This window comes from Notothenia coriiceps, unplaced genomic scaffold (genome assembly GCF_000735185.1).
Source record: "Notothenia coriiceps isolate Sejong01 unplaced genomic scaffold, NC01 NC01_scaffold00030077, whole genome shotgun sequence".
NCBI lineage: Eukaryota > Metazoa > Chordata > Actinopteri > Perciformes > Nototheniidae > Notothenia > Notothenia coriiceps.
Window position 1 is genome coordinate 7694 of NW_011362778.1, and position 22965 is coordinate 30658.

The 22965-nt window shown below is 39.6% G+C and overlaps 1 protein-coding gene across 1 annotated transcript; it reads left to right on the forward strand.

Moving 5' to 3' along the window:
* Positions 1-3154: 3154 nt before the first annotated feature.
* On the forward strand, positions 3155-22689 carry LOC104959229 (centrosomal protein of 128 kDa; the record flags this gene model as incomplete). Its single annotated transcript, XM_010787099.1, has 15 exons — positions 3155-3604; positions 3702-3940; positions 4061-4147; positions 4686-4818; positions 5006-5124; positions 5442-5533; positions 6423-6495; positions 9211-9333; positions 11686-11766; positions 13019-13097; positions 14598-14737; positions 17138-17209; positions 17404-17589; positions 20909-21097; positions 22228-22689. Coding segments are annotated over exons 2-15 (2010 nt in total), but the record flags the coding sequence as incomplete, so codon positions are not given.
* Between the last annotated feature and the right edge of the window lie 276 nt (positions 22690-22965).

A 22965-nucleotide genomic window follows, 5' to 3' on the forward strand; every position in this document is an offset into this window, starting at 1 on the left:
GACTTGAACATTTTGACCAAAAGACAAGGTTCCTATATCACACACATTTTGAGTTGAAGTTTGACCCCGACAAAACAAAAACCTGGAATCTTCATGGCTAACTAAGAGACTTTAATTCTGGCCTAGCTGGCATCAGTGGAACTGAACTGGGCTTCATTCCTCATTGTGTGAACAACTAAATCTCCCTCACGCCTAATTTGCTAGAAGATCCCGCTTAATACACAGTCTATTTTGGGCTTATTTGGCAGGTATTTTTTATCATTAGCTTGGTGGCATGCTTTGATGTCTATCTATCTTCCTGGAGGGCTCTAGGTAAACTCTGGGCAGGAATGTGCGGAAGTCTAAGGGGACATCGGGGCATGTGGTCAAGTGAATTGGGTCAGTGATCGGGAGATAATTTTATGTGATGGGTGCTTTTTGAAGCAATTCAAAGTGGATGGAGGGGTATTCTGATAAACTGTAAGAAAGGAATTATCATAACACAGCGCAGGACATTTGTGAGCCCCACATGAGTGATTCTGAGAAATGTTTGTGCAAGAGAATCAAAGAGAAAAATATTTTAAATTCTAGAAAAAGCCCAATTTTTATTGAATGGAAATACCCCCTTCTACCTCCTTGAGTTCTATGTTTCCACACATGCGGTTTGATTCCCTCTAAAGGGCATGCGTTTCCATCACTCAAGGCCGCTCGCTCTCTGTTGCATCATCTTTGTCTTGCAATTGAGCAATTTAGGATTTGTAGAAGCCCCGCTATATTTTTCAGACTTGACCCCGACATATTACATAATGTCGGCTCCCAGGGAATTATGACGCATTCTTTAGTTTAGGGTCTCAAGTATCAAGAAGGCAGATTGCAGGCTTAACAGCTGTTGGTTATATATATTTTTTTACAATTCTGTTGTTTTTTTGGCCAACTGCTAACAGAATCCTAAACACTTTAGTTATAACAAGGTTTTTTATTTTTTATTTAAGATTTGTCAGTTCTTTCAGTACATGAGTTAAAAGGTGTTAGGCCTTGGATACAACTTTCTGTTATTCTCCCCTTTACACAGAATATAACTGTAAATTGCACAGATTTGAATTGGATAAAAATATGCAATATAAAGATGCCATAATTTGCACTCTTGTAAATTGCAATGCTTATTATCATTTTCGGACATTTTATAGTTTAAGCATTAATTCTAACTGATAAGTTGACCCTCAAAAAGTGCCAATTATTATGATAATCAACTTATCGTTAGAGTAATCATCAAAGCATGTCACTACTGTATGGACATTTCCTTTTAGTTTTTTTTACCTGAATAAATAGAATGTGTGTTTTGGACTGACACAACAAGACATGTAAAGACCTCTACTTGGACTTTTATAAATTGTGATGGACATTTTTACTATTTTCTGACAATTTATCGACCAAAACTATTCTTTAAAAAATATTTTACAGATTAATGTCTAATGGAAACGATTAATTGTTCAATACTCAATTCTTATATAACTTGCATCTCTAATGGAAACAAATTATTACTGTGCTGTCATAAAGATGTTACTGTAAAGATTTATTTTTTAAGAGGAGTGGGCATAGTGTGATCCAGTTCACTTTAAAGTGTAGTCTGTTAACTGTCGAATAGAATGAGCCCATCATTCCAAACGTGTTATATTTTCTATAATTTGCACATAATAGGGTTGACCAACAAAAATAGACACTTTAAATACCCTGGAGCCTTCTGCAAATCTCCCTCCATCCATCCTCATATTTTAACGGCTACAGTAAATGTGTAATTAAAATATTCATTGGAAATTAATAATATGATGATCATGATATAAGTTAATGTTGTGTACATGTTCTTCGATAATTGAACGGATGAAAAATAAAGAAAACACTAAAGACTACCCTAAATAAAAAGAAAATCCACAATATGTTTGAGATATTCAGGTTGTCTTTTTTACCTATTGAGTTACCTGTATACATGGTTTGGTTTTTTATATGATTTTTTTATATTCCGGTGGAATAATGGTTCAGTTCCTATAAGGTAATAAAAAGAGTTCAAATAAATTAATCATTACAGTCATTAAAATGTATTTTTTTTATACTACACCTATCAATTATTTGTACGTTTAGTGTTCCAGCTACACTTCAAGTAAATCATGAACCAAATCGCACTTTAACATCTTGTTAGTCATAGCCTACAGATAATAGACTAAAAATAATACTTTAAAATTGAATCGCTACTTAACATCACAGACAGCCTCAAAGTCCCTGCGGGAGCACTTTGAAGGATTATTCATGATATTATAATGATTTTTCCTCGGGGTTAAGAGCACTTTACATTCAAATGAAAGAAAAAGCAGCAAAATGACTTTTACAGATGCGTTTTGTACGCCTACTTACAGTGTCTCCGTGCCTGCTGGAAACCTGGGGAGAATATCAATGTCACGGCAGGAGATTGTGTGCATTTTCCACTCAGTGCACTCGCAGACAGCAGGGCAGGAGTCAGCCTCCGCCGCGGTGCTCACATGGAGAGTGACGAGCGTAAACAACACGCATGTTATCACCTGCATGCTGGAGGGCTGCTTGCTGTCAGGCGGCTCAGAATAACTTCTTGACAGTCCTCTTGATGTCCACAACAAGCATTTATATAAACCTTAAAACAAAAAGAAGCCAGGATAGTCAAGGGTGTCTGTTTTTGATGTGTAATCCTCAGGTAGAGTCAGTGGTAACCTACTGGGCTGGAGTGTTATGCTCTTTAAGGGGGCCCAGGACTTTCTGTGAGGTTGTGAAGGTGGGGATGGTGTAGGACGGACAGCTTCAGCTCTGGTGGGTTTGGAGGTGGTCTTCTACTTTAAGGGAGGGTGGACTTCTGAGGCACTCTTGTGTCAGACTCGAGAATAGTTTGTTTTTCTTTTCCCCCTTGAAACGTTCATTGTATTGCAGCCTATTCTGATATACAGCAACAAGTAGTCTACTTTTCTTTAAAGCCAGGTATCCCACTTATATTTTACGTTCAATTTCAATACATTTCTTTGTTTTTTTAAAACGTTTTTTTATTAAGAGTCAACCTCTGCTTTGTTTTATTTATTTATTCTTTTTTTCCTTCTCTTTTCTAACTGACGAGCGGCAAGACTGGCGCTAACACATTCCTTTGGACAATGTAGTTCACAAATGATGCATTCCTACGCTGCTTCATGGTCAGCAGCATACATTTCCCAGCGTCCTTTGCAGCCGCTGATTTCTGTTGTTGTTTCCGGCTCAGACGCGGCTAGTTCAAGTTGCCATAGCAAGGCTATTAGCTATCACTCGCAAAACTAAACCAACGGCTTTGGTTTAACGTATTTCTTGAGGTAGCATTTATTTGCTCTGTTGCTGCTGGACATTCGCAGTGTTTCGCAGAGTTCACGGGAGTCTCAAAGGAGTTAAGTTGGCTAACGTTTGGTCAGCTAGCTAACGTTCATAGTAGTTTCCACTTGTTGCTAGCCTGGAGGAGCATCACAACAATGCCTGCTTCAGTGATTGATAGGGGCAGTTTGAATTGGAGTGTGCTGCTGGTCAGATAGCTCTCTGTCTCAACGGGTTGTCACGGTAACAATGACAAAGCTCCCACGTCTGCTAAGTATGACAACAATATCTATTGTAAAAAAAGTTCATAACCAGCCCAGTTTGTTGTTAATCTGATTAATGTAGCCGGTAACGGTTAGCGTTTTCTGCAGGAGAAGCTAGTGCTGGCTATCATCAGCCGTTTATCGTCGCCTCCACTGTGAACCTGCCCTAAACTATGGATACATCCAGTGAAACGGAGTCATACGACAGGACAAGAGTGCACCGGCGTCGGGGGCGTGAAGCCCACCACAGACCGGGCCGGGACAGGGGCAGAGCCGGTGGGAGTGGGAGTGAGCCTCGACCCGCAGATATGTCCGAGAAGATCAGCACACTGGCGAGCACTTTACAGGTACTGAGCTCAACAGCATTCAACACATAAGCTAAACACTAGCCTTTATGTGTTTATAACATGCATTGAAACCCAGAGTTATTTCGTTCATTGGTAATTAACGCTGTTGTTGTCTTGCAGGATACCAGTAGAAACTTGACCAAAGTAGACCGGATGCTAGGCCATTACAGGGAGCATACAGATGATCAGGCTGAAGCCATGACACTGGTGAGACACCTGTTCTTTACATTTTGATTTAACAATAAGATGCAGGTGCTTGTCTTTCCATTGCACATACAGCCATGTTTTGATGTCAGATTTGTTCAGGTACATGTGGTTTAAAAGACCTGAACACATTATTTTAGCTATTCAAATACATTTATATGAGATAAAGAAAGCATTTGTCAAAATGTAACTTTGTTTCAATAGTTGTGGGAATGCACTAGACATTGTACTGTTCAGCTGATTGATAAAACATCTTCAGTGCATCATAACATTTTTAAGGACGATATGATACCAATCGTATACTGCTAAAGATATATTTGAGTTGATCCGACTGTTAATTCTATTTCCATGCACATTGCACATTTAAATACACACTTATTCCTTTATTTCTTCTTCTCCAGATCTTTTAAGGGATTTGTCTTATGTTCTGGATTACTTTTCTCTTAATGTCATCATTCATTATTTACAGCAGTCTTGTTTTTGCTTCCTAATGCTATGTTATTTTGTGTTTTATCTCTGATTATTTCCCTTCCTGCACCAGCTCAGGGAGAACCTGGAGGAGTCCATCAGCCAGCTGCAGACACAGAGGGTGAGCAGGACAAACGGAGCTCCGAGTGCTTCAGCTTCAGCCTCCACCCTGCACACAAGTGACCTGGAAGCTGGCTCAGGATCAGGTATGGAGTCAAATAAATGATATTTACTCTCAGCTGTTCTCTCATTTACGTCTTACTTCTGTGTGATTTGCTTAAAGGTGTAACATAAATAGAAAAACAACATACCAAAATGACAACAACAAACATGAAAAGAACACCTTAAAATAATTTGCTTTAACCCTTTTTTTTTATATCGATATTTTTTCAGATGACCAGCGTTTCTTCCCTACTTCTCCACTGAAGGACTATACAAGCACTCCAGACAGGACGCGGAGGTCTCAGTCCGCCGGTGTTCGCTTCAAAGAAGCCAGCCTGCCAGGAGAGGATGTGAGAGACAAACCACCCAATATCAATCAGTGCTACTTACTACTATAATGTAGTGTCAGAGAGTTTCCACTAGGGGTCACACCGAGTCAGGAACAATGACATGGATTTTATAATGCTTATCTAAGAAATGGGTTTGTTAGATTTATATGATTGAATAATTGTATAAGTATTTTGGCCTATGTTTAGGAGTGCTATTTATCTACTTACCACAGTGGTAGCATACATTTGCATCTCCATAAAGGAAATGATGACCATCTTTTTAACATGCTCGGCTGCTCGCGTTATCATTTTTTGTATGTTTATGTATCTTCAATTAGATTCACGTTTTGCATCAATCCTTGAGAGATCTGCACTGTGGCCAGCTAAGACTGTCTGATGACCTGGATAGAGAAATCCTCCGGAGGAATAGGTATTTAAGTCTGAATATCAAAACAGTACTCTTAGGTTTTTTTCTCTCCACTTAGCAGGCTGGCCGTACACAACTGAATTCACCTGTTATTGTTTTTTTTTTTACAAGAAAAGATGATTTTTAGTGTCTTGTTACTCTGCTATAGTAACACAAATAATAAATGATCTGTTGAACTACAAAAATAAATAAAAAATAAAATGTTGCCTGATTTTTAAAGCGAAGAAAATGATAATAAGTGATGACATGGACATGCACAGTAGAAATGTTCATTCTCTTGTCTGAATTCAGAAAAGACAACTAATTAGAACTAGAAATTTGAACTACAAAACACATTTTTACTGGATAAATCAGTGTTTAAAGGCTGCACGTTTCATAAAGTTTATTCAAATGTAATTTCAAATGACTGAATTTTGTACACTCTGATATAGTAATCCACAATGAGTGCAATGGGTCTCTCATGCAGTCCTTTCTTTCTTTTCTACTCTAATTTAGGCCTGACTACTCTGACTGAATATTGATTTTTATGTTTTCGTATCCACTAAGCTTAAAAAACAATTGCATGGTTTTCAGGTCTTTGAAGTCTCCTTGATGAGAATGTGATGAAAGTGTCATTGGAAACTTAAAGAGTCAAAAGCCTGTAAAGCCAAAAGGCGGCAGCTCTTGCATTTAGAATTTGACATTTTCACATTATTAAATTATCTCTCCTCCCCGGTGCTGCTGACCAGACCAAATTGATCCACCTCTATAATTCAACTTCTGAAGCTGCATATATATTATTTTTAGTGCCGTCACATTATGCATTCACATTTTGATCAATGATGCCTTGGGAAGGGATTTTTCAAAATGACAGAGAGCCCTGATGTGTGAATATTTGTCTGCTTTTTTATAGGGCTGATATTGACACCCGGCGAGCGATGGAGAGCCTCACGGAGCTCACACCCACTTCCCCGAGACAGGCCTCGGTGAGTTGTAGCTGTGTATTTCATCACCAGTACTTCAACTATGCTTTTCAGCTCTCTGGACTTGAATTTAAAGGGACAGTTCAAACTTTTTGAAGTGCGTTGGCGTGAGGTAAGTACAGTAGATGGCGATCAATAGCCCCCAGTTTGTTTTGCTTTTGGTCGCTAAAACCCTAACCCTAAAACAAAAAAAAGTGCTATATAAATCTACTCCATTTACCATTTAGTACTATGGATACATCTATAGGCAAAATGTACTTTAGACACTTAACATCTATTAGTTGAAGTGTATACTATTTCGAGAATATTTCTTCCTTGATCATAGTGAGGGCCCTTTTCTAACAGAAAACTAAAGCTGTTATCTATGCTCTCCTCAAATCCACCAGACTCCTTTGACGAAAACAGTCATCTTCTTTTACAGAACGGAGGGTGTTGCTTTGTTTACAGCTGCCTGGATCACTTAGTTTGCCTTATTGTGTTATAACTGATCAAGGCAGCGGAAGACAAGCCACTTCTGTAAGGAGAAACCTGTGTTTTGTCAAATGAGTCTGGTAGCTTTGAAATAAGCAAAGAGGAAGTCTTCCATTTCCCGCTTGAAAAGGCTGTCTGACAGCAAGGTAAGTTTGAGGACATATTAAAAAGGTAGCTTACAGTTAAGCTAATATTGATATTTTTGTAAGTTTAGGTTACCCTTTTTAGGTGAATAAAATATGTTTAGCTGCTGCCCCCCTTGCTTTGCTTCTGTGCCTTAACTTCTATCTGTTTCTCCATTCGGGGCAGAATATATATTGTAGATATACACCGGCTATGGCTAAGTACCTCCTACAACCCCACTTCAAAACGTTTGAACCTTTAAGGACACTACATCACAGTTATTGATGTACACAAATGTATAAAGCAGGACAAATGTTCCTTTTTTTTCTTTCGAAAAGCAACAACAGTAAAGTCTATCTTTATCAATATTGCATTATAATATCCAGGCACATGGCTATACGAGTATACATGTAGGGGCTGAGGACCCTGAGCCCCATCTGCTCCTGTTGTTCCCTGTGTGAATGTTTATCACTATGAGCAAGTGAATACACTGGATATGTGTGTGAAACGGTTAATGCTCACTCTGTTGCAAAGCGCCTTGAGTGGTCGCTAACTAGAAAAGCGCTATATAAATGCAGTCCATTTACCAAATCAATTGTATTTAAAGTGTACACTATTTTAAGATTGTTTTCCCTTGACCATAATGATATCCCTTTTCTGACACAAAACTGTTATTTATGCTCCTTTCAAATGAGTCCTTTTGGCAAAAACAGTCACGGACAAATCTGTGTTTTTGTCAGTGGAATCTTTTGTTAAAGGGCTGTCTGATAATAGGGTGGTGGAGAAAATATTGAAAAGGTAGCTTACAGTTCAACTAATATTGATATTTGTCTAGGTTGGTCTTTTTTAGGTGGCTATTATATGATTTGCTGCAGCACCCGTGCACAGCAGCAGCTTTGCTTCTGCACCATAACTTCTGTCTGCCTCCACTAGAGAAAGAAATAACGACCAACAATCTTTGTTAATAATACAATAACAACTCCAATATGGGCCTTTAAAACTGTGGTGTAAGTAAAAAAAAAAATGGCTTTGCACTAATCAAATCAAAATGTATTATAGCCCCAAATGACAAAGAATGCCTCAAAGGGCTCTACAAAGCAAACAAAAGCAAAGACAACAACTAAATACAAATATCATGGCGCAAACATGATAAAAACATTATGAACAACAACATAAATACTGCCTTGATAAATGATAAAAGCATGTGTATGTAAAACAGGACAGAAGTGATGCTAATGAAGATGGAAACTACGTGATGGAAACTAGGTGACGAGGAAGACGGATGCAAAGATATGTGTTTTGAGTTTGCTTTTGAAGGAATCAACAGAATTAGCTTGTTTGATCTGAATGGGAAGAGGATTCCAGAGGGAAGTGCTCGGAAGGAAAAGGCTCTGCCACCTACTGATGATTTGTGAATTCAAGGGATGGAAAGGAGACTGGCATTATGGGGTCGTGGGAGCCTGGTAGATCTGCACGGGGTAATTAATGATGATAAATAGGGAGATGCTAGTCCATGTAAGATTTGAAAGGTTAACAGTAAGATCTTGAAGTCTGATCTTATTTGAACCGGGAGCTAATGCAATGACATGAAAACAGGTGATATGATAGGTGCAGGGGCGAATTATGTATTGTAGGTATAAACTGACTTTGGCATCACATCACATTTTCTAATGAAAACACATGTATAAAGCAGGGAAATGGAAATATATGCATGTTTTACTTTTGCTTAAACAGAAAAGGGCTACGGACAAATGGTTTCTATCTCAAGTGAAGTCTTACTTTTGCAGATATTTCATTATAATCTCCAGGCACATGGCTCCTCACCGCACCATCACTACTGTGGCAAATAAACTGCTCCAAATGACAGCCCACATATTTTTGATCTTGTCACGTCCACAGACAGATAAAGGTATTACCAGTCTTTTACAGGTGGATGTGAAGCTTCCTTATTAGGCAGGGAGCTTCTTGCATGTCCTACTTCCACTCCGTTTCTGAAATATATTCTTTCGTCACCCACAATTTTAATTTCCTGTTGTCTCATTCATCAAATCCTGCTGCCATCCCTGCACCGGGGGATGTTTGTGTGACCTCATGTGTCCCCGTCCCCTGTCTCACTGTCTGCAGGTGTCGTCTCGTGTGGAGCGGCGTCTGCAGGAGCTGGAGAGAGAGATGCATTGTGGGCAAGGCGGCGTGGAGCGAGAGAGAAGGCCCAAGCAGCGGGTGGCCGTGTCTGACGAGCTGCATGAGGTGACACTTCTCATCACTCATCTGCTGTTATGCTTCCACCCAACACCTCCCCGTTGACACTCTCGTGTTCTCTCACATTCAACAAGAACGCTGAAAAACAATCCAGAGATGACATGAATTCACAAAATACAACGTGGACACATTAATTAACATAAAAATCCAATGGGCTGTTTGGAGATGGATTTCCCTGAACAGGATCATGTTATAATAAAGAAACAAGTCATACAAAGGCAAAGAAAAGAAAAAAAGAATACAGCATGAATACAAGTGAACCTTGAAAGAACATATAACCAAACAAACCTATGACAATTTACTGGCAAGGTACAAACACATATTGCATAGAATGAAGGATGCAAACAAAGCAAAATGAGTCATCAAATATTAGATAATATATATCAGATATATTGTTGACACAATCAGTGTGTTCATTCGATGATGTACATTGTAGATTTGTTCAAAAATAAATATGGTAAACGGGTGAGACGGTGTAAAACTACAAAACACGGGGATATCCTTCTTAACGTAATTTATCTTCAAAGTCTCCATGCTAGGTCATCCAATTCAGGCATAATAACCGACAAGTGTTCACATTTTTCTTGTGAATTTGTGACTTTAATATCCCCAAAAGTGTCTTTCCCTCAAACAGTTTTAAGAGAAAAGTGTTTCTTCTGATTCATTGACCGCCTTAATAGCTGAAACTCTGAGTTGTGTCCCCCTCCCCCTGCTCCTTAATATGTTTTTGTACCTACAATGGCCTTGATACACCATCATATATGTAAGCCATGTGATGGCTACATTTAAATATCCTTGCTGGTCTCATGCAGTCATTTTCTACCTAGAGTTCCGTGATTGTAAACTATATCAAACGCTTATATCTACACCAGCTAGTGAAGCAATCACTTCATTATTTGACTGTACCGTCAAGAGTACGCCATCAGAAACACTTTCTACCCACGTAGGAAAAGCAGCATCAGCAGTACATGCCTGTTGGTTATTCCCTGAGTAATAAAACAGATCTCTAACATTTAAACATTTTTAAACATTTGAATTAAAAAAATCTGGTAAGAAAAGGTTAAAAAAACAAGCTTAATGTGTTAGAAAATGGAAGCCAAAGCTCCATTGATGTCTGCTAAGTGGTTATGCTTGACCTTTACAAACAAGTCATCAGAGAATAAATCAACCAGAGCCACAAAATATGTCGTTGTGATTAGTAATCTTCCACACAATTAGATGTAGCTGCTTTGCCAGATCTCCACATTTCTCTGCGTTGGCTGGGTTCACCTTGTTACACAGAATGTTTTTTTCCTCTAATGTACTGCAGTCCTCCCTTGTTTGTTAGAGCAGCATTCCTGCTGTGTCACCTCACCCTCTTTGTCTGCTTTATGACACTATAAAGCACACCTAGGCAATTACTTTGATGCAGTGCAAATGGTCGCTAAGCAAGCAATTGCCACTTTCCCGTATTTCAAGCCAGTCTTTATTTTTTTTGGCGTGCAATTGTCTGTAAGCATTAATAGCTGAGAGCTCTGTGATTAGGTGTACTTTAGTGATTCACAGCTAGATGCACTCAATGCCCACAGTCGCAGTAAATAGCACATTACCTTGTATCAATGCTCTTTTACATTGCTGCGTTGCACTCATCCATATACATAATCAGCATAATAGTTTGAATGGTAATTCTGTTGGTTATAACACATTTTTTCTTGTTTTCTTGTTATTTTGAGGACAGCATTTTGTAGAAGCCAATCAGTTTCAACCCTTTTTTGAGACATTTTGACGCCTACTGCAGTTCACTAGTAAACCACAGAGAGGCACTGTGTAGCTGTGTTCACCCTGCAAACCTCTTGTGAGCCAGACTTTGCAACCCACTGTGTAATGATAGTAGCTACCAATTCATTTGCATCCCTCTTCTCCGTAGTGCCCTAATGGGACACCAGCAGGGCCCAAGGCGGTGGGAAATAATGCATTTGTCCAAAAAAATTAAGGGTAAATAAACAGAGCACGAGGACATGAAGAGGAAAATGATCTCTTTTACTACTAAAGAGCAGGAGAGGAGGGAGAGCACAGGGCACATTTATTCCCCACCGATGGGCCCGCTGTGATGTGAATCAAATAGATGATGAGTCACTTGGGTAGATGTTATCGCTAGCAGCCGGTAATTCATCATCACAGCCCGCTCACAACGAGTGGGATCTAAAGCGCTGGTACAAATCCACCACCATGCCAGGGTCTGGTTCTGAGAAGACGACACGGAGGGGTTGCTATGATGCAATCTAGCTGCATTCTGACACTTCTCTTGAATGTGTGCTCTTGTATTGAAACATGCTGTGGCCTGCGTATTGTGTTTTGTAGACTTCAGGGAGACAAAAAGTTCAGGGACATGAGAGAGAGGAGGCTGTTGCAGCCAGGCTACTGAAGGCAGAGAAATCTAAGGTAATTATGTTTACTCTCAAAGGAATGTTTTGTTAAAAAAAGTCAAGCAAATTTGAGCTATGAGAGTTTGCCAAATAAAAGTCCCCACCAGTGTGTTACCTGTATCATTTTACTGAGTGGTGCAGGAATGAGTCCTAACATTTTGAAATGAGTCAGCATTTTAGCACATCCCATTTTCTCTTCTTGAAGTAAATGTTTTTTTTTGAAGAGTTTTTGGTTAGATTCTTGAAATAAGGTCTGTTGTTAAGATTCAAATATTTTAAAATGTTGTTCTTTGACATGAAAAACAGCTAGACAATAAACATGTGGTGCAGAAATGAGTTAGCATTTAGCACTTCCAGGTTTCCCCGTCTGAAAAAAACCAAGGTTTGTGGTTAGCATACACTATTTTATGTTTAGTTCTAGGGCACTAAACGTCCCCAACAATGTTTTTCCCTGCATCATTTTACTGTTTAGAGAGGTGCAGGAATGAGTCCTAAAACCTTGAATCAATGAAATAAAAGACAGCTAGGCAATCAACGGAAAAATGATGGGCTAAGAGTAGGAAGTGACATAATGTGAAAATACTCAATTGAAGTTCAAGAACCTCACATTTTTACTTAAGTACAGTACTCGAGTAAAGCTACTCAGTCATTCCCCCACTTGTTCTACGACACTAAATACATCAATAAATAATCAACAATGTCTGAAGCTTCTTTATAACGGCAATTGCTAACGAGTAACTAAACGAGACTACTCAAAGTCTGCTGCCAAACATTAGCATTCTTTAGCTTAGCAGTTGTGATGTGACATATAGTTCATTTATAGCCTATTGTTAGTTTTTTTCCGTACTGTTGTAAAAGTGGTGTTAATATGTGGAGATCATATTAGTGTCATAAACTTTTGTTTGCCAAAGAGCTTAGTTATTTATTTTTGGACAATCCAATTGCTCTTTGTCTATGGAGCCCTTCCGGATTTGCCTACAAAAATAAGTTATCTCTGCACCACACTCTAATGGCAACATGTAAAGATTTGTATCTTTACCTAGACAGTTAGTATATTAAAAAATGTTTCTGGAAAATGACATAAAGCTCCTTTTGAGCTCTGTATTTTTTCTGCTTTAACTCAAAGTGTATCTTCTAAATGCTCTAACCCTGACCCTGCAATGATATATTGTAGGCCATGCTCATTCCGAACCTTCGAACACATAGATTTCCACCACACTTCTTCATTATATATCGTCCTGACATTGTTATTGTTGTGCTCTCCTCAGATGGAGCAGGAGCTGGAAAGAGCTAGAAGACTACTTGAACAGTCTGAGGATAGCAGAGAGTCCCTCTCTCAAAAGGTTTGTTTGTGTGCTGTACCTGATTGTATATGTACAGTCAATCTCAGCGGCCAAAACGATGAAGAGTGCACCCAGGGGCGGCGGCGAGGGAGGCTAAGCCTTCCCAAATATTTTTGTTGCATCCTGGTAAAATAAAAAAATAATGTATAATGTTTCTGTCTTTGACATTAGCGCTGCTATGTGCCCTGTACTACGAAGCCAGTTCAACAGGCGCTGGATATGTTTGAGTTATCTTAACTAACCCTAACAAACGAGATCTCGCTAAGCGGTCCTACGACGCTGGTTATCAACTCGGTAAATCAAGCCAGGGTTTCTCTCTCCAGCTGAGAGTGCGTTCATGTGAAAGGGGCGGGGTTAGCTACATTTGACCAATCACAAACAGGGACAAGTGTGCTGACAGCGCAGCGTCATACTTCATTAATGAAAAGTAAACTAATATTAGACAAATATGAACTTTAAACATCCATGACTTAAATATATAATCCAGGATACAAGCCACATAGTTGCACCTGCAAGGTGAATACCGAGTGTTTGAAAGCGTACATTAACAGTTTTATGATATCACTGCCCCATCTAAGACACGAGTGGATCTGACTTTATTATTACATTTGAGTTGAGTGTTTCATCAACTTAATGTGTTCTTAAAATAATACTTCTGCATAGGCTACAGTATGTGACACTGTGAGTGTTGCACAGCCAGATACGGCTCAAGAAGCTGACTCAGATAAGGAAATAGGCCTATATCAGGGGTCGGCAACCCCTGGTACGCGTGCCAGCATTGGCACACGGCACCGTAACCCCTGGCACGCTAGGAATAAGTGGAATAAGTGTNACAAGAATAGTGATTCTCCCATAATAACACTATGATCTATTCTTAGGTAACAAGACATGTACAACACCTTCCTTACTTGCAATAAATAAGCACTAATTAGAGGGTTATTGAGGAAAAGCTCTCAACTAATGGCTTATTACTTGTAGAATACGTTCATGTAGAATAAGGCATTAATAAGTGTTTTATAATGACTAATAAAGAGCCAATATACTGTTAATATGCATGTTAATTAACAGCTAGTTGATGGTTAATTTGTGTGTTAATTTGTGTACCTTAATATAAAGTTATAACTAAAACACGGTTATAACATTCCAAGACACGTTTGCATGTTTACACTGTAAAAAATGTGTTGCCATCATACTGGCATACTGCCAATATTCTACTCGCATATCAAACGAGTAACTAAAGCTGTCGGATAAATGTAAGGGAGTAGAAATTAAAGAATGTAGTGGAGAAGAAGTATAAAATAACAAAGAATAATGTACAAGTACCTCAAACTGTATTTAAGTACAGTACTTGAGTACATGTACTATTCCACTGCTAACATACAGTGTATTTCCTGTTTGCTCCAATCCATCTGCCGCCTCAGGTTCCTTGTCACTGTGTTCTACTTGTCTTGTCTTCACATGTAGAAATGAACTCTAACCTCACTAATGATGTGCTTGTTTGTAGATTATTTGAGCCTGGAGAAAGAAGTGGTGGAGCTGCGGACCCAGCTGCGCACGGCCTCTGTTCGCGGTGAGGTGGAGGAACTGAAAAGGACTCTGGACCGCAAGGAGAAGGAGAGGCTCCACCTCAGCATACAGGTGGAGGTGTGTATCAGTGTTACAAAGGGTAATGGATATGTTATTATATATAGACAACTTGAAAACTGTTCCAAAACTTTTATTTGTGCCCGGAGGAGCGGGGATCAAGGAGCGAGGAACCTCCTTTGTGAAATCCTTTACGGCCAACACGCCTGCTCACTGTGTATCAGTTACTGATTGGATCCTGCAGCAGATCCACTGATCTGATACATCTCAACACCACAGCAGTTTAAACCAAAGTGAAGAAAGATAATAGATTAAACTTAAGTTCATAACTCACAACATTCCTCATTTGTTATCTTTTTCTTTTCATGATCTGTAGTTTAGAGTAGGAGAGCTTGTAAGCAACAAAGGGCTAGGTTATTTATTTTCTTTTCCATTCATGCTAATAATTATTTAGCTGTGGTGTGACTTTGTTAGTAATAGAACATTGGGGGAGGGGGGGGGGAGAGAAAATCCCACCGTTGACATGCACCACACATAACACACTACAGGAAAGGGAAAGCCCAAAAAGTGAAAACCCCTAAAAGCATAAAAGGGACTCAGCAGAAGCTTTTGTCTTAGCCCGTGTCGGCGCCCCGACCCCTGTGCAGGGTTATATCAGTTTGTCGGTTTCCTCTCATCCGTGGTCACACCCTCCACCAGTTCTGCGCCACTTGATCCTCTTAAAATCGCCACATGACAGTCGGAGTAGCAGATCAGAAGTCAGCCAGCAGTCATTTATCCTTCACAAACCCATGCAATGTGTCACTTCCATCACTGTAACAACACATACAAAAAAGAATCTTTAAATAAAATGAACTTGCTTAGCAGTGGGTATTCAGGGCTGTGCGGGGTATCAATACAATTTCAGAAGCAATCGCTGCTCTTTAAGCATTGGCACATTCCTCTGATCTCGAATGCTCCCCTGACTGAAAATGTGTTTAAACTCCCACGTTTCCCCTATCGCAGAGTAGGTGTTAAAAGATGAAGTGGGTGTTTGCATGTATAACCTGGGGCGTCTCGTATGGTTTTCATGTCTAGATCAAAACAGACGTCGGATGTTTTTTATTTAATCGGTAAATGAGCAAAAATGAAGTATAATGAGGAGAATACAGCAGAAGATTCAATTTCTCAGTGACTGAATATATAGACAGTCATTAGGCCTTGACTAAATGCTGACTCCTGACTGGTAGTCTTCTTCTGTATCAATACCTTAAACCACACAAGGCTAACCTTACTTGCCCTGCACGACTTCAATCAAACCTCAAAGTGATTGTGATTTTCTGCTGGATACGAAGTTAATCAACTGTCCTTTCAGACTTCCCTCAGACCAGCCGTGCAGATAATCCATTTGTAGGCAGAATGTAAACACAGTCTCCACCTTCTTTGACCTTTTTGTCTTTGCCCTTTGCCATCTTCTTAGCGGGCTATACACCCGACCTTTGCTGTTGATCTTTTCTAAAGATCTCTCAAACCTTTTTTATTTTGTCCTTCCTTTTTACAACATTAATTCTCTTGTTGTCTTTTCTCTCTTTCAATCTTTCAAGGGGTTGTTGTTACATTCCAGACATTTTGATATAAAATGTTACCTTTTTGAGTTTATTTGGAAATACACATACATATTAGGCGGAGGGTCTAATGGCATATTTTGGTTAAAGCATGCCCATTCAATTCAAGTGTAATGTTAATTCTTTATTGAAAGTATAAATGTTCCAAAATGTGTTCACTTTACCGTTAGCTCGACTATTTAAAGTACTGTGTATATGGATGTAAAAGAACATCTGTCACTCCGTCTACTTTTAATCATTAGTTTACATGCAGGGATATTACATGTGTCAGACGGTGGCTCTGATTGTAAAAAAAAAAGCACTATGATGTTAAATATTACACAGGCTGTGATAAATGCAAAATCAGATTCCAAACTGATTGTATTAAAATGTTCGATTCAGATCATTAGTGTTTTTTTTTTAATACTATCTCTATATAATGCCTGGCTCATAGTTTTGCAATATATAGAATTATTATAAACAAACCCCAATACACAGATACATATGTTGGCAAGCTTCTTCACACATGGCACATTTAACTAGTATTCGTCAATTTAACGGGGTATATCTGTTCACGATATAGTAAAGGTTTGTTTCTGTTCTCATATGACTTGGTTTAATACAGCTTGAGAAAAATGACCCCCATATTTAAATATTATTCTTTGTCGCTACTACTCGTTATTACCATTTGGGTTTCAACTTGAATATTTCCAGAATTTAAACTCATTGCTCCACAGCCCAATGTCTCTGTCTCTCGCCTCTCTGTTTCCTTCCATTAACACACACACACACACACACACACACACACACACACACACACACACACACACACACACACACACACACGTGCTTGACCTTTCTATTTCCTTTATACCAGGAATTGTCATCAGACCTGCCGCGGCGGGAACAACAGCAGCTCCGAATGCTGGATCAGTTAAAAGAAACGCAGGTAATTCTTTTTGTTGATTAATGGCTCTCACCTGATAATTAAAATCAATTCCTAGTGGCACATTTAATTGGAAGCAATTTGTGTAAAGTTGATTTCACAAAATGTAGAGACATTTGAAGTTCAGCCCAATACACATATTTAAAATGTTTGAAATGAATTGACATGTTCTTTTGTACATGTCTTCATCCTTTCAGAGCCGAGGACAGGCAGAGAGGAGGGAGACGGAGACTCTACTCCAGGAGAGCACGAGGAGCAGGGAGGAATTAAAGAGCAGGGCCCAGGAGGCTGTGCGCCAGTGGAGGGCAAAGTGCAGGAGACTGCAGAAGGAACTGGAGGAGACGAGCTCCCAGGCTCAATTTCACACCGACAAGGCCTCACAGGTCAGTTCAGGCAGACGCATTCATTACACGGCTTTTGACACCACCGTCTCCTGTAGCAGCTGTGGCTAAGTAACTTCTGGTCTAGAAGTATGTATTTCCACATTGAAATAAAAAACATATTTCGTTCTAGTCAACTCATCTGCCCTATTTTTCAGACATTGCTAGTGCTTTAGGGGAATTGACAAATTCATTTTCATATGCTTATTAGGGACAATCCACTATTTTTACACATGAAAATGACTTTACCGTCCCAAGGAGAGCCTGTGAAGACTGTTAGATTAAGTCTTCTGTGGTTTTGCTCGGAGCTTTCATAAATAACCCTGATGATTTCAACATGGTTATCTCAGCTTAGCCTTGAGAGTGATTAAAACAAATATATAAAAGTTACACTCAAGATGCAGGGTTTGAAATAAGTGGGCATCTTGGAAGCAGGGGAGACATAATAAAAGGAGCTTTTTAGTTGCATTATGTGAAATGTAGGGCTTTTGGGCTTTGAATGATACTAGGGACATATCTCACTGCTTCCATTTTGACCATTAAATCCCTTACATGTTAGGTAGTGCAGTAATAAGAATTGTCTCTCTAAAGCACCATTTTGCATCAGATTATTTTGATGTCCAGTCTGTGTACAAAGTAGGTTGACAAAAAGAAAAAGGACATATTAAAGTTAAAGAGTACATGTGCACTTTTTTAATGTTTCATATCTGTATATTGCGCTTCTTCCGACATGTTTACATAATTCAATGTTCAAAAAGTGCTTTATTTTTCTCATACTGCCTGTGCTGCGTCACCTCTTTTCCCCCTCTCTGAAACCAGAGCCCAGTCTGCTCTGGTTGGTTGGCGGGGCGTGTGTGGGAAAGAAAGTCCTTCTGGAGGGAACTTGTAGATTTTAGCCTCGACAGACCATTTACCATTTCAGGCCTTTTTAAAACCAAACCAATTTAGCACCATTCATATAGACAAAGAAAGTGCCTTTCGTCTGTTAAGAAACGTTGTCCTACAGTGCAGATAAGCTTATTTTTCTACGATGGTAAAGCCTCTAAGGAAGCTGCAGGAACACTGTACAGTAAACTTTGTAGATACAATAAACAAAGTTATGGGCAAGAACAACTATTATTGTTAAACTAGCACTTTGTCTGGAACCACTATAGTCAGAAAAGCATTTAACATCGCCACGTTATCAGCTGTTTTTCTGTCTCTGTTGGCAATATTTGTTCCTTTTAGTTTATCTTTGAACTAAGTAGAAACTCACAGAGGTTGCACAGAATCCAGCATAAGTTTGCCGGACCGTAGTAACTGTCACTGTTTTATTGACCAGGTATCAGTTTGTGCTGGTGGGCAACTGCAGTTCATATACGTCAACTTTACTCATGGGCTCCCAGCAGCAGTGTATCAAATGTTCCGGATCATTCTGCTGCTGCTGCTGCTGGCTGAGCTTGTAGCTAGCCAGCCATCTGTTGGCACTGTCAACAACAACAACAACATTCTTCTTCTGTGTTACGTTTTCTGAGCAGTGGCTCATGCATACCTTCTTTGCCTTTTTGTGTTCTAGAAAGTGATCAAAAATGTACTGAAATGCATTTCCCTACTCCAGTTGTAGACAGATTTGTAGTGACGCTCCAGGCAAACAGCATAAAACAAACCTCACCTCAGCCCAACTCTGTAGTTCTGCACTGACGTCAGAATACATCAGTGGAGGCAAACTTACTACACAGTCATTTTAGAGTAAGGGCAAACATTATGGATAGTGTTACTTTGATGTGTTATTTGCAATATTTCTTAGCAACTTTGTGTATTAGGCAATGGTTCTCCTTCCTTTGTTGCATATTATATTACTGTTTTTGAGAAAATACATCAACACCTTCCTATCATGGGGGGAAATTCTCCAAAAGTATAATATTTAAGTCCATTTCCATCAAGTTCTTTCATAGTATAGAAATTGACCGCACCACCTTCTGTACTTCTATTATGCTTTTTCTTTCTTGTAGTGTTTTATATAGGTTTTTGTGCATGTTAATGATCTGCAAAGAATAAAACCCCCATGTTCCCTCCTGAGGGAGTTTCTCTCCCACACCCCCCGACCCTTGAACTTCTATTGGCTAGCTCTCTATTGGCTAGCACTTCTATTGGCTAGCTCTCTATTGGCTAGCACTTCTATTGGCTAACACATTGTACTTGATAGGCTAAGTGGTTAGACATCCCTAAGTGGTTGACCAATCACAACAGAGCCGGCCAGCTAACCAATCAGCAGATTGGGCTCTGGTTTCAGACAGAGGGTGAAAAGAGGTGCTGCTGCAGCACAGGTAGTATGAGAAAAATAAATAAATACCTTTTTGAACCAGACATGGAAACAGTAGAGACTCTAAATACAAACATGAACCCTTAAAGGAGCATCTTCAAGAGCAGGAGATAAAAACACATTTATTGCTGCAATCCATATTCATCCATGAAAAGAAGGTCTCAGTTTGAAAGGAAACTATGGTGTGCCTTTTAGAACTACTCAAAACAGAATAAGGCAGACCATTGTAAGTGATGTGGAATATCCTGGAGCTTTTCATTAATGGCGCAATTCAACCCAAATAAAGCAAAGGGATTGAATACATATGCAGGCCTTTCTCTGTTCATTTTGTACTTTGTTTTATCTGTAAAGCATAGAGGGTTTTATATCAAAGGTCAGATTAATTCTCTTGAATAATGTATTCTCAATTAATTGAATGAGAATATAACAAAATATAAAATGAAGTAGTACCTTTTGTAAGGTGTGTTTTAAGCGGCTGTGCTTAGTTGAATAATTACTGGCTGACAATTATTATCGTCTTGAAAGTCACCTCCTTATTTCCATTCCATTTGAACTGAGTGAGTCACCTCCAAACTCGCAGTCAGCAGCTTCACCGACATGACAGACAGACTGACACACTCCCACCTGGCATACTCGACGTGACGCAAATTCATTACAAAATCATTTCTACCCCCTTAATGAATTAGGGGAGAGAATCAAGTGCTCAATTAAATGATTAGGTTCTGAGCTTTAGCAAAGTCTTTGCAAATTCCAGTCAAAGCCAGAGTATTAGAAGCAATCTGCCTTGAACAGACCTGACCATTGTCCCTTATCAGAGTGCTGAGTGCTAGCATTTTCCTATCAGCACCAAAAGCTGGTACGGCATATGTTTCTCTGCCTCTGTCTCTCTGTCACTCTTTCTCTCGCTCTCCTCGTTATTGTCAGAGCTCCTTTTTGTACACCATATTCCGCCTCCTCTTCATTTGTCATTCTTCATTTACCGTCTCTTCTCCCACCCCCTCTCCCTCTTTCTCCCTCCAGGCAGCCAGGGAAAAAGAGAGCTCTCACGCTCAGCTGAAGGCGCTGAGCCAGCAGACTGAGGCAGCCCGCAGGGAGCTCGCCGAAATCCTAGGCCGCTTGGCTCAGCGCGAGGAAGAGCTCCACCGCAAGGACGTGGAGCTGTCTGAGGCCCGCCAGCGCCAGCTGTCCCTGGAGCAGGACAACCGGGAGGTACAAGGCTGAACACCTGGAAATCCAAAACACCTATCCAACTCACTAGGGACCAAACATTATTCATTTTTGATTTAACTATAGGACCTTCAGCAATATGATACTATTTGTCTGAGCAGCTCCATTTATAACACCAACAAGGACACATATTAAAGTCCTTTTACTTTACTTTACATTCAATCGCTTAATTTGGGATCCATATTTTAGTTTTAAGATTGACTGGTGCACAAAAGATAAGATAAAGATAAGATATACTTTATTGATCCCGAATTGGGAAATGTTTTCCTTGAGTGCTTCAGTCTAACCTTATTAAATCGTGTGACCCTGAATCTCCGATTTTACGGTAAGAATTTATATTCACTGATCAGGGATGTGAATCCAGTATATTATTAAAAGTGAGATCTTTCAGCCGTTCGACCCTCAAACTATGAAATAACACAACCCTGTTGCTTTTTGTGGCTAAATCTATCAAAGAACATGGGATTCAACAAGCCAATCACATTCGGGATCCCCTAACTAAATCACATTAAGGCTCATTAGAATATACTGCAAGACATTACTCTTTAGGAGTCGGCCTTAAAGAGACAGTGCTTAAACCGAGCATTTCATACAGACAGTTAATACAAATATATTCAAACAGACAGAAGAGGACAAATAAAGTGTGTTTGAACATTAAGGCATTTAAACTTGTTCTAGAAAGAAAACCATTTACAAATATGAACCCATAAATGAGCGTCATGTGTCCCCTTTAAATGTTGACTTTAGCAGGTTACACGTCTAATTTATTGATATGTGACGAGTTTCAAAAGCCTAAAGGTTGAATCAAACTTTGAAGTATGCTTTTTAGATGAAATGCAATGGTAACACCTTTTAGCTGTCAGCGAATATTGAAGTCGTGCCAAAGTTGACATATATTTATTATTTTCTGAAATACTTAGAAATTATTCTGTTTGTTTAGGCAAATCCCGCTCTGGCCTCAGACGCAGCTTAAACTTTGATTTTAATTTATTAGGCAGACCAATTTGTCATGTCATGTTTAGTTTGAGGTGCTGTAAGTAAAAAAGTATTAAAGCTCAGCTAAAGAGTCATTTAAAGAGCTTTGATCAGATTCTAACAGATCCTAACCCTAGGTGCGGGAGGCCTCTGCCGCCCTGGAGGAGGAGACTCAGCGTCTGGCTGCTGTCCAGACACGGCTGAAGGAAGAGAACCAGAGTCTGGAAGAAAAAGCTGACAGCCTAGCCCGTCGTTGTCATAGAGACCAGGACACGCAGGCCGAGTTCCAGGCCTCAATGAAGCAGATGACTTCGGCCCATTCTCGGCTAGTCCAGCTATTGGCCGAGGAGGAGAGCTCCAAGAAGGCGCTCCAGAAAGGCTTGTTGGAGCTCCAGGCCAAGCTGACAGCCGTGCAGGAGGAGCGGGCCGCACTGGGGCAGCAGCTGCAGCTGGAGAGAGAGGTGCATCAGACAGAACTGGACAATACGAGGGCCATAATGGAGGACACCAGGACCAAGAAGTTTCGTGAAGTGCAGGACAATCTCACTCTCTGCCTTCAAGAGCGGGAGGAAATGCAGGCACACCTGGAGGAGGTTAAGGTAAACCCTTTCTATAAATATCTCAAAGTATATGTTTTTTAAAGGACATAGAAAGTAAAAAAAAAGTGTCATTTTGGGAAATTCACATATTTATCTTTTTGCACAGTTGGATGATACCACTCTCTTAGCTTAAAATGAAGCCTGGAAACAGCCAGCTTGACTCGAATAATGCTACATAGACATTTCAGTTTTTCCATATATTGAACAAACAATATATAACTTCATTAATTGTTTATTGATAAGCTTCAGAGAGGTGGGTAAGCGGAAATTGCGGTG